General features: G+C 50.5%; 4 protein-coding genes across 4 annotated transcripts; 1 reads left to right on the forward strand and 3 right to left on the reverse strand.

Annotated features, from left to right (window-relative positions):
• Nucleotides 1-679: 679 nt before the first annotated feature.
• On the reverse strand, nucleotides 680-910 carry VFPPC_16101 (hypothetical protein; the record flags this gene model as incomplete). The annotated part of the gene is made up of 1 exon (XM_018293854.1): nucleotides 680-910. One exon carries the CDS (start codon nucleotides 908-910, stop codon nucleotides 680-682), a length of 231 nt encoding a protein of 76 aa, XP_018144105.1.
• Nucleotides 911-2,008: 1,098 nt separating this feature from the next.
• VFPPC_08486 (bleomycin hydrolase) lies at nucleotides 2,009-3,570 on the reverse strand (the record flags this gene model as incomplete). Its single annotated transcript, XM_018287188.1, has 2 exons — nucleotides 2,009-3,308; nucleotides 3,365-3,570. The coding sequence occupies 2 exons, from the start codon at nucleotides 3,568-3,570 to the stop codon at nucleotides 2,009-2,011; spliced, it is 1,506 nt and encodes a 501-aa protein (XP_018144107.1).
• Nucleotides 3,571-4,822: 1,252 nt separating this feature from the next.
• On the reverse strand, nucleotides 4,823-7,504 carry VFPPC_16103 (hypothetical protein; the record flags this gene model as incomplete). Its single annotated transcript, XM_018293856.1, has 4 exons — nucleotides 4,823-5,421; nucleotides 5,504-5,814; nucleotides 6,237-6,467; nucleotides 7,494-7,504. 4 exons carry the CDS (start codon nucleotides 7,502-7,504, stop codon nucleotides 4,823-4,825), a joined length of 1,152 nt encoding a protein of 383 aa, XP_018144108.1.
• A 1,442-nt stretch (nucleotides 7,505-8,946) lies between these two features.
• Nucleotides 8,947-12,250, forward strand: VFPPC_08488 (hypothetical protein; the record flags this gene model as incomplete). Its single annotated transcript, XM_018287189.1, has 3 exons — nucleotides 8,947-8,979; nucleotides 9,042-9,356; nucleotides 9,413-12,250. The coding sequence occupies 3 exons, from the start codon at nucleotides 8,947-8,949 to the stop codon at nucleotides 12,248-12,250; spliced, it is 3,186 nt and encodes a 1,061-aa protein (XP_018144109.1).

A 12,250-nucleotide genomic window follows, 5' to 3' on the forward strand; every position in this document is an offset into this window, starting at 1 on the left:
CAAACCCAGCTGCGACCTTGCTGCAGCCAGAAGCAACTAGAGAACCCTTGTCTACTTTCCAACCAGGCTGTCGGTTGCAACCACCCACAAACCCTGGTGGAGGAATTGGAGGTGCGTCTACGGTTGCGACTCGCCTGTTGATTTGATGTGCCTTGGTTTTGAAACGACAGAATGTTAGCCAGGGCTGTTAAAGCTCATGCTGTGACGTCGTTGAGGCCCGTGAGATGACGGCTCAACTGCTATCTAGTATCTAGTATGGAGCGAGGTGTCTGGGCAAAGTCTGTTGGGCAGATTATTCGCCACCCAGCCTGACAGCGACCATGAGCTTACACTGTAGAGAAACGATGGAAGTCTTGTAAGGTCTGGTCAGCACAATGGAAGACTAAAGAACCGTTCGCATGACCCGTTCGCCTCGTGTCGACTGCAAGCCAGTGGAGCTAGACGATGTCGCTGCAGAGTGGTTTGCCGTGCCTGCCGAAATGTAGCTAGTGCACCTCGTGGGAGTGGTGACGGGAGGATTGTGAGCTGATCTTGTCAGAAAATCCTGCAGCCCGGCAAGTTTTCCTAGGATACAAAAGGAAGAAGAAGAAGAAGAGGCTCTAAGAGTAATTGCAACCAGGAAGAGCTCTTAAAATTATTCAAAGGCAAGTTGTTCGATGATCAACCAGGACATGAGCCTTTATTGTATGTCGGGAAGGAGCGAGCTTGATCCCTTCAACGCTTCTCCACGTCCCCATCGCAGAGTACGAGTCTTCGTCTTCCACCAAACCATCATTGCAGCCCAACAATTGACCAGGGCAGACGAATCAGTCGTCTTGCCTACCACCGACATTGTGCACGTTGCCATCTGCCGACGATGACGAATTTTGCGGGCCGATGTACGATTCTGCACAGAAAATGCTCCTTTCATCGATGATTAAAGGTTGAGCTGCATGCCAGGAATTCCTCCAGGATGCCGCTTGACCCATGCCAAGTTCCACAGATCCGGTTGGGCTGCCACACCTCCCTCTGCCCAATATCTCAGGCGTGCCTTGGAACACTGCGGCCAAATTCACACGTGGGCTGACTCTTGTCTTGATGCACAATCCTGTTGACTACGATGGGGTCAAGATCGCCGTTTGCTGAAGGCGGTGCCTTAACTAGCATCAGCCAAGGAGACGCTTGCTTGGGATTGGGCAGCGATGAGTCTGAGTTGAATAGAATGGATGCTTTCGATGTACCTGCATATGATTGCTCCGAGGCTATAACACACACGTACATCTCATGATGCTTGTTTTCGTCAGGGAGATGTACGCATTCGAACGAGACTATTCTTCTCACGCCGACTATTGGTGGACTTGATAAAATTCCTGATGAAGACTCACAACTCGCATTCTAAGGGTTTATATTATATAGTAGGCCCTTCCAGTTCTGGGCCATGGGGGGGATGGGTATGCACTCCCTGTCTTGTATCTCAATCCTTGATCCCAGGAAAGGTTGGGCATAATCTCATTAGGCTAAGACGTAAGTAATGCTAGATGCGAACCATCAGCGCATAATATCGTGCAGTATAATCCAAGCTGTACCATGTCAGGACTCAGCACACATGCTTGCTAACCCCCAACAACTATCTCGTCAGAAGTTGGCAAAAAGCCAGTTAAGCTTGAGCCACTCGATTGAATTTGAAAAGTACTCCCTTCTTAGTAAAGAAGAGTTTGTGCCAGAATATTGCTTCGCCGTAGAATTGAGCTCGCAAGGCTCAACATGCTCCTTTTGCTCAACGTTTGGCACAACTCATCCTAGATATTCTATCCACAAATGCTTTAGGAGTCATACGTATATGATAATACATATTCTGGTCCAACAAACTATCGATCTTGAACCCATCAATCACATATTCCGTATCCTTTCGTTCCATATTTCGTAATCAATGTAATCAATCTGGCTGCACCCAGTTCAAACCACATGGTATGCTCCATCCAAGTATCTCAAACACCCAAAATCCATCCATCTGCACCTCAAAACCCACTCAAGCCAAAGAACCCATAGGATCCCACAACGGCAAAACCGTAGGCTCCTGCCCAAGCACATCCCTCACCTCCCTACTCAAAAACTTAGGATCAACAACCGCCTGGTAAACAAACTCATCCATCCACTCATCCGTCATGACAAACCACCCCTTATCGCCAACATCCTCCGTGCCCCAGCTATTCTGGACCCTCCACCGAACAGGCTTTCCCGTCTTCTCATCCAGATGCACGGCCGTCAAAACCATAGCATGCGTCATGAGACTCTCTCCCGCACGCAGTCTCTGCTCCTTGGTCATGCCGAGCAGATCCGTGCCAATGCCAACCTCGTAGTCAAAGATGTTGAGGTCCATGATTCCGGACGTCTTGTCGCTGAACTTGCCGACGTCACAGCCAAAGAAGATGGGTAGTCCGGCCTTGATCATCTTTACGCATGCGTTCTTGAGGGTGTCCATATCGACGTTGATGTAGGTGATGTTGCGGCCGCCAACGACATTGCCGAGTCGATCGACTGTGAGGAGAGACATGAGCTCGTTGCGTGGGTCGTGCACCAGCGACACCATGTCCGAGATGGTGGTCGAGCTGATTTGGAAGTTGGAGCTGGTGGTGTTTTTGGCAAAGTCTTTGGGAGTCATGGTCTGGGAGTGCACCTTGTTGTCCTTGTCGGCGTATGTCCATGTGAATTCCTCGGTAGGATTCGGCGTAGGTCCCAGGAGGAGCGTCATGATCTTTTGCACGTCCTGCATGTATATGATTTTCATGGCGGAAATCACACCCGGTGCTTGATCAGCGGCGATGGCTCTGCGCAGAGCAAGAGCGAATTCGCGGAGTTTCGTCTTGAGCACGGTATTCAGAATGCTCGAATTTTTTGCGTTCCAGCTATCCGGATATAAAGCCTGAGGGACCAATCCATACTTTTCAACAAGGTTGTACACCATATCCCATTGGCCGCCGTCCGAAATAAGATCGTCTAAAAGTCGTTGGACAAGACGGCCTTCCAAGTCCTCGCTGGATGTGTCAATGATTTGCTCGAGGAACCAGTTCGCCTTCTCGAGCTTATCGTAGTAGTATAGATAGTTCTGCGACAACTCAAACGACTCCAAATTGTATTTCTTCATGATAGCCACGCGGAATACATTCGTAGAGGCAAACAACCAGCATCGACCACTAGACCGTTGGTTGGTAATTGGGCCGCCCTCCAGCGGAATCTTGGTGTTGAAGACATGCTGGTTAGCAATCTTGGATGCCTGCGAGGTGAGAACCGTTCTGGGGTTCGCAGAGCTCAATGCCGACAGGGCAAGTCTAATCACACTATTCAGTAAAACAGGGGCTGAAATGTCACTGCGATAGGTACTGACCTATTTCGCGGATCGTCCAGAATCTGAGAGGGAAGCATTGAAACAGCATCCAAGGGCAGAGGCTGAGCATCGCGAGCCAAACCACCGCCACTCTTCTCATTTATCTCACTAGAGCTCTCGGCATCTTGGATCTTCAGCTTGCGCATACGGTCAACGGCTTTGTCATGCGCTCGAGACGCAGGCGTCTTGGACTGTTGCGCTCCCATGATGGCGGTATGGTCTCAGTCTGGGGAGCTACACTGTGTATGAGTGCAAATAGATCCAGTACACACTTCAAGGTAGTTAAATGGTAGATAATAACAGCAAACGAGAGGAGCAAAGGGCAAAAAGAAAACATGCCAACAGGGTGTTTAAGAAGTCATCTTTAGCTCCAAAACCAACCAGGCTATCATCAGTCAGGCGATTACCCCGTTAAGCAGGTGCTAAAACGGACATCCATCCCTCCCAACGACCCTCTTGGAACTGCGCCAAGTGCGGGTGCGGAGGTGTCATGGCTCAGGTTGGAGGGTTGAGCTAACGAAGACAAGATCTGGGGTTTGAGTTCATGGCTGTCTTAATCGCGAGTTACCTCTCCAATACTCTCGAAGAGATACAGCTACCCTACAGCGCATGGTGATCCGATCAGGAGTACCATTTGCTGCCCAGCTAAACCATGGATATTTTATCATGACTGCATCAATTACAAAGTATTGTCCATTTTTCATGCTCTTCGTTGCGATGAAGCCACATTCCTTACGGTGAGGATCTCGTACCCGGCCAGCCGAGACAGCTTCCCATCCAGGTAAAGCCCGATGAAGGGTCTCCTCAACCTCTCAGCCATCAAATGCAAATAAGATCGTAAGGCAGCCCTTAGCTCGCAACTTGCAACCCCACATTTGAGCTCCAGGAACACCAACTTCACACTACATACACCTTGATGGTCCATCATCTTACATACTAGAAACTCGTTGGCGGTTGCAAACCTTGAATGGTTGAAAACCATAACCGTGCAGGGTAAAGATATTCGCACACTGATGCATTTCAATATACTCTTTTTAACCAACATTTAGATAAACCACTGACCTTGAGCAGACTAAAAGTACCACTACCTACATGTACTTTATTGGTTAATACTCCACCAATTTCAACAAAGGACTACCACATCTTGTCCAATCAAACGGGTGGTGGCAGGTACAACCAAACACTCACACCGCATGACACCTGATTGAGATATTAATTGACTTCTTTATTGGTCCATATACAGGAACGTCCTATCTACTCAAAGACTCCAATTCTTATCAAACAATTTGTCCATCCAAATCCATGTCCAAAAAATATCATGTATGCTGCAATTTCTACAATTCAACAACCTCTCTCCAAAGTTCACAAGCGCCAGTTACAATGTGCTGAGTTGCATTGTCCTGGCTCGTCAAGGGAGCGTGAACGCATTTTTACAAATGACAACTCAAGAAAACTTGTTTACAGACGAGAGCCGTGAATGACCTTCATGTCGACGGCAAGCTCGCGACCGCCGTCGTTCAAGACAAGGACGCGGACACTGCCACGGCCAGACTCGAAAGCGCTCGACAGGCGAGCCCACAGGTTGGACTGGTCAATGACGGGCAGGCTCTGCTTGACGTCACCAGTCTCGGTCATGGCAACAATGTGGCCACCCTGCATGTCCAGGACGCGGTACTGCTTGAAGACGGGGCCGAGCATAGTCTGGACGACGACGCTGGGGGCAGGGTTGGAGACGAAGGAAGACTCCTCGTGCAGCTGCTTGGTGAACAGGTCGACACCAAGGTAGCGGTACTGGCCAGTGGCACTGGAGGTCGAGATGCGGATGACCTGGCAAGCTCGGCCCTGCAGGATCACAAAGTCTCCAAGGCGAATGTGGTGGCAGGGGATGGTGACGGTCTCGGGGACAAAAGAGCCACCCGTGACACGGCGAGGGCGAGTCTCAGTCACACGGATATCCTCCTTGATGTCCACGTCGACGTGGTCATGGTGGTGGTGGTGAGGGTGCACAATCTTGTCGGCAAGCTTGTGGATGCCCTGGCGGAAGGAGTGGTAGTGACCTGGAGAGCATCAGTTAGATTAGGCTTTGCTATTTTGAATTGAGCCCAAGGCAGAGGGGATTGTTCATGGTCAGCAACATACCGTCCTCGTCGTAGTAACCCATGTTGTTCTTGTGTTGGTCGCGGCTGAAGCGAGCAGGTTCAACAGTCTCGTCGGTGAACTTGACTTCCTCGTGGACAGAAGTCTGAACAGGTCGTTGCTCAACGGTGTACTCGTTGAAGCGGACGTCCTCGGTCTGGTACTGAGGGCGGGAAGGGGCGTCTACGGTGGTGTGATAGGCAGGGCGGAAACGTTCACGGTATTCACGCTCAGCGATATCAATGGGGGAGGAGTAAGGGTGGCGGTGAGTGTCAATCTCAACACGAGTGTCGAAGTGCTCAGTACGTCCTGGACTGGAAGGATGAAGGTTAGTGAAAAAGGTTCGTGTTTTGGTTCGTATTATGTGGCAGTGGTTTCTATGTCAACAGAGCTTGGATGCAACCGAAAGCCCCTGACCTGGGGGGGTATGGGGCGTATATGAAGGAATCCCTGCCAGAGGGCAATGCGTGTTGAATTCAAGGCCCAGAACGGGGCACTTTCGTCACACCGCATTTATTCTGTCACTTCTGGGCAGAAATGTGATCAGAGCGTCACGCTCGCGTCAGGGCGGGATGGAAGGGTGGTTTCGTTTGTAGGAAAATGATATGGGAAGAAGAAGCAGAGGAAGCAGAAATTGACCCCATCTCGAGGCTCGTAAAAAGGTGGTTGAAGGGAATGGCTTCTGGTGCCAAAAAGAAGGCAACAAAATCCAACATAATCCAAAAAAGAAACTCACCGGAAGTCTTCCTTCACAAATTGCTCCTGCTGGAAACCGGGACGGCGGTGACGCTCTTCAGTAAAACGGACCTCTTCTTCGCTGTAGCGGTGCTCGCGGTGGTCTCCACGCGGAGGGAGATCGACGTGGGCAGAGTAAGAAGAGTATTGATCTGGCCGTCCGGCTGGTTGCTGCTTGCCGGGAAGCTTGATATCAACCTCTTCGTGAGTCTGGGTGGTGGTTTGCGACTCGCTGTCCCGATAAGTCGAGGGGAAGATGCTGAAAGGGACGGGGACACGGGCTTCAAAGTCCAGATTGGCGACTTTTGCTGGCGCGAGAGAATCGTCTTCTCATACAACCCTCCGTAGCTGATAGCACGAAAGGAAGACAAGAAGGATTCCCTGGCTTCTGTTCCTGAAGAAACAAAAGTCGAAAAGGAGAAGGAAAGAAAAAGGTCGTTGGGGCCTTTTTGATTGTCTTCTGCTTTCTTGGGAGGCGGGGGATTTGTTCTTGTCTGATGTGGTTGGAGATAATTGGAGGGGAAGAATCAGGTCAAAACTGCGGGCAGACGCACGATGGCTTTTGAGGACGGAGAGCAGGATTGGATGAGGCAGCTGAGCAAGGGTGTGTCTATGAATTGGAAGTTGTTGTGTTTACTCGAGTTCCGTTGGAAGGGGGGTTTTGTTTACTCTGATCCAAAGAGGGATAGCTCTGCAGCTTCATCTCCACTTGAGAGCTTAGGAGCCAGCTGTTGCCAGCCTTGATTGCGTCTCCTCTCAGCTTCCAACCTTTTTTCCATCTGCCCGTCTCCGACCCAGGTCAATTCAGCTGCACTGGAGGCGAAATTGGGCCATTTGAGCCCGGTTTTTATCACACAATACAGGTTTTATCGCTCCCGTGCCAATGGAATGCGGGAGGCGGGAGAAGGTCTGGCGTCTGCCTCCGAACATTTTGCTTTGGCCATGCATCCATCACACAATGATTGGCTCGACCAGGGCACCACTTTATTACGCGGTATGGTGTCTCAGACAAGGACCTGGATTTGGGCCATGTTGGACTCATTGTACTTCGTACTCCGTATGGACGATTGTATTGCACGGAGGAGTCAGCGGTCCTGCTATTTCTAGTTGATGTGGCCTGGGGAATCAATTGAACAATACATGTAATGCTTCAGTGGTTGGGATGTGGCATGGCTGGGGGACTGCAAAGGTGCAGGACTGGGCAACCAGCTGGAAAAGCTCTCCCACAGCAAGCAGTGTCACCCGTATTTGATCTTACAAATGCTCCATCTCCATCCAGGTGGCAATTGGCTTGGCCAGAACTCTCTCTGGACTGTTTCAGGGGCACCCTGGCATCAATAATGCGCGAATGCTGTCGTGTGAAGTGGTTATTGGGTTGATTTCATCGCCCAACCACGGAGCAGCTTTCTCCGGATGCACGATAAAAGCCGAATGGACATTGCGGAACATCAGGAGGCTTGGCTGTGCTAACACCACCATCGTACCGTGTTGTATTAGGTTTACCTGGCGCGTCGCCTTGCAGATATCGGCTTTGGAATCCACTTGGGCTATCGAATCCTTGGTCACCCAACTGGTCAACCTCCAGAGCGGCACAGCGCGTTGCGAGTTGCCCAAAAAGCAAGGAAATACATCTCGAGGGTGGTATGTCAGATAACAGGTTTCACGGGCCTGTCAAGACATTATTATCGTGTCCATGCGGCCCTCTGGTGAAGCTCATGATGAATCAACATCACAAGGCAATTCGGCCGTTGTCGAATCTGGAGCACGAAAACCTCTGTGCCCCTTGTTGCTGTGACAACGGCGAACCCTTGCTTCTGGCTCCAAAATATATTTGGTCTGTGGCGCTAAGCAACATGCTACATGCAGCTCTCCGGTGATCACCGACCACTACCGCGTTTCCTCCATGGCGGTCCAAATCCAAGAGGGACCCCGAAACGCCCTTCTCATTGCCATCGCGTCTTGAGATGAGAGCGGGTCGTTCAGATGGGTTTTGCCTCGGCCAAGATGACAGATTGTTTAGCCGTGATTCCGAGCCTGTGAATGTGTCCCGCTGTCCCCATGGAGACTACGGAGTATTCATGCAGGTGATTTCGTATTATGGTTCGCCGCGACGGATCAAGACGTGCAGCCATTTGGTTCATTGATTTGATGAGACAAGTCAACAGCCGGAATGAAACGCAGGTTGTTGCAAAAGACGAATAGCTCAAAGTGCGATGCAATTTAAGATGCAACACTCAATTGATGTTCTTGCATTGGGTTTTCTAGGCGTGCTTTGTAAGATGAAATTGCAGTGTTAACTTTTTTTGTTCTGATTTATTATTACAGCTTTTACTGGAACTAAACTTCCCATGGTTATAAGCCATGCGAGTCTTAGCAATGCTACAATCTACACAATAAATTGCCGTTTCTACACGCAAACAAACTTTGTAACGGCATTTTCTGGCGTCAAAGCCCAGAAAGCCCGTTGACAGAGCACTGTCAAGATGAAATCAGCTGTGACAGCACGTGACCTACAATGTCGTCACGCTTTGTTCCGCTGCCTTTGACTCAGTTCGGCGTGAGCTGCCCCGCGATGACAGAATGCAGTGTATCATGCCCCACGTTGATTTCATGTGTCTTTGAGAATCGCAGAAGTTCAAACCATCCCACATCCTTCTGGCTTAGGCGACACCACTCCCTTTGCAGCCAGACAGTATATTTCAGAGTCCAACATGAAGCAGAGATTTTCCTCGTTGGATGTCAAGGTACGCTTTTGTATATGTTCTACTCCAATCTGGCAATTTCTAATCATTGAGGCACTTGCTAGGTCATCGCCCATGAACTCAATCAGAGCTTGGTGACGCTCCGCCTGGCCAACGTATACGACCTTTCGTCAAAAATCCTACTCTTCAAGTTCGCCAAGCCCGATAACAAGAAACAGCTGGTCATTGATACTGGGTTCCGGTGTCATCTAACTGAGTTTGCACGAACTACAGCGGCTGCGCCGTCTGCCTTTGTAGCCCGGCTGAGGAAGCTGTTGAAGACGAGACGATTGACCTCTGTAACCCAGGTTGGCACTGATAGAATTCTCGAGTTTCAATTCAGCGATGGGCAGTATAGGCTCTTTCTTGAGTTTTTCGCGGTAAGCTCGAGCAATGGTGGCAATTTAAACAAAAGCTAACTCAATTCAATGTGCAGAGCGGCAACATTATCCTCACAGATGCGGACTTGAAAATCTTGAGTCTTGCTCGAAACGTTTCGGAAGGGGAGGGCCAAGAGCCCCAGCGAGTTGGTCTTCAATATTCGCTCGAGAACCGACAAAATTTCCATGGCATTCCTCCCCTAACCAAGGAGCGAGTCTGTGACGCCTTGAAGGCGGCGGTGGAGAAGGCTGCTGCCACGACGGCTGCCAAAAAGCTAAAGGGAAAGCCGGGAGGGGATCTGAGAAAATGTTTGGCAGTGTCCATCACCGAGCTACCCCCTGTTCTCGTCGACCACATCCTCCAGTCCAATAATTTTGACACGGCTGTTAAGCCGGCTGAGATCCTGGAAAATACATCTTTACTCGATGAGCTTGTTAGACTACTGTCAGATGCTAAATCCACTGTCGAAAGCATAACAAGCTCCGATACATGTACCGGCTATATATTTGCCAAGAGGCGAGATGGAAAGCCCATCGAGGAAGGGGGCAACGACGATGCCACGATAGCACGCGCCGATCTACTTTACGAAGACTTTCATCCATTCATCCCCCACAAGCTTCAAAAGGATCCCACTATGAAGACTCTTGAGTTTAAAGGCTATAATCAAACGGTCGATGAATTCTTCTCCTCGTTAGAGGGTCAGAAACTCGAAACAAGGCTGAACGAGAGGGAAGCAGCAGCGAAGAGAAAGCTTGATGCTGCCAAAGCAGATCAGGCTAGAAGAATAGAGGGCCTACAGGGTGCTCAAGTAACGAATATGCGCAAAGCAGCGGTTATTGAGGCAAATGTGGAATGGGTACAAGAAGCCATGGATGCGGTCAATGGACTGGTCGCCCAAGGCATGGATTGGGTGGATATCGGAAAGCTCGTTGAACGAGAGCAGAAGCGAAAGAATCCTGTGGCAAGCATAATCGTTCTGCCGCTCAATCTTGCTGAAAACTTAATGACGCTCAACCTTGCCGAAGAGGATGAAGAGGAAGCTGAGCAAGCGGATCCATTTGAGACTGACGATAGTGAGTCGGAGGACGAGAAAGACGCCGATTCCGCCCCGAACAAGGCAGAGAAGCCTGCCAAGGGCTTGAATGTGGAAATAAATTTGGGTATCAGTCCATGGAGCAACGCCCGAGAATATTATGAACAACGGCGGACAGCAGTGGTCAAGCAAGAGAAGACGGAGCAACAGGCAGCGCGAGCGCTCAAAAATGCAGAGCAAAAGATTACAGAAGACTTGAAGAAGGGATTGAAGCAAGAAAAGGCACTCCTTCAACCGATACGGAAGCTGCTGTGGTTTGAAAAATTCCTGTGGTTCATCTCATCTGATGGCTATCTCGTATTGGGCGGAAAAGATGCCCAGCAAAACGAGATGCTATACAAGAGATATCTTCGAAAGGGGGACGTGTATTGCCATGCGGACTTGAGGGGAGCCTCAAGTGTTATTATCAAGAACAAGCCCGCCACGCCGGATGCACCAATCCCCCCGGCGACATTGGCCCAAGCCGGTAATCTTTCGGTGTGTGCCTCTGAAGCTTGGGATCAGAAAGCTGGAATGGGAGCTTGGTGGGTGAACGCAGATCAAGTGTCAAAATCGGCCCCTGCCGGAGAATTCTTAACGACAGGAAGTTTCATGGTACGAGGAAAGAAGAACTTCTTGCCCCCAGCACAGCTTCTACTCGGTCTCGGAATCATGTTCAAGATTAGCGAGGAGAGTAAAGCGAGGCATATCAAGCACAGAATTCACGACGTTGACTCGGCTCTCGGCTCAGACGCAGGGGCAGATGGCAGCGACATGCCCAGCATTGCGTCGGTAGCAGATTCTGGAGACAAAGAACCAGAAGACGACGTTGGTCAGTCTGACAGTGAGAGTGACGACGGTCAGGGAAAAGAAGAGACTCGCGCAAATCCTCTCCAGGGATCCGGTGCCGCAGAAGAAGACGATGAAGTCGAAGAAACTTCCGCCGCGGTATCTTCACTGAGCGTGACAGACCAGCCAGCCGCTCAAGACGACAATAACGAGGAAGAACAGGAAACGGGCTCCAACAACGATGAATCCGAACTCGCCACAGAAGTATCCGAAGCACCCACCAAAACCTCCCAGACCACCCACCAAACTGCCACATCCTCAGCATCCAAAAGTGCAGCCCCCAAGCGCGGTCAAAAGAACAAAGCCAAAAAGATTGCGCAAAAGTACAAAGACCAAGACGAAGAAGACCGCGCCGCCGCCGAAGCCCTCATCGGCGCAACCATCGGCCAAAAGCGCCAAGAAGCAGAAGCCAAAGCCAAAGCCGAGAAGCAAGCCGAGCTAGAAGCGGCCAAGGAGCGACGCCGCGCCCAGCACCAGCGAAAGCAGAAGGAAATCGCGGAGCACGAGGAGATTCGAAAGGTACTAATGGATGAAGGTGTCGACGTGCTCGATCCAGAGGAAGCAGAGAAGGCTACACCTCTGGACGCATTGGTCGGCACACCCTTACCGGGGGATGAGATTCTCGAAGCAATTCCCGTGTGTGCTCCGTGGAATGCCCTCGGAAAGTTTAAATACAAGGCCAAGATGCAGCCTGGGGCCGTGAAAAAGGGCAAAGCAACCAAGGAGGTTGTCGAGCGGTGGAAAGCGGATTCTACGAAAAAGGGGGCCTTGGACGAATCGTCCCGCGACACAGAGAGGATGTGGCCACGGGAAGTAGAGCTGATTAAGGCTTTGAAGGCGGAGGAGATTGTGAATTGTGTACCAGCAGGAAAGGTGAGAGTCATGATGTCTGGCGGAGGAGGAGGAGGCGGTGGTGGTGCAGGAAAAGGAAAAGGAGGACAAAAGGGTGGCAAGGGAAAGGCAAAGAAATAG

Source organism: Pochonia chlamydosporia, chromosome 4, assembly GCF_001653235.2.
Source record: "Pochonia chlamydosporia 170 chromosome 4, whole genome shotgun sequence".
In the NCBI taxonomy this organism is placed as follows: domain Eukaryota; kingdom Fungi; phylum Ascomycota; class Sordariomycetes; order Hypocreales; family Clavicipitaceae; genus Pochonia; species Pochonia chlamydosporia.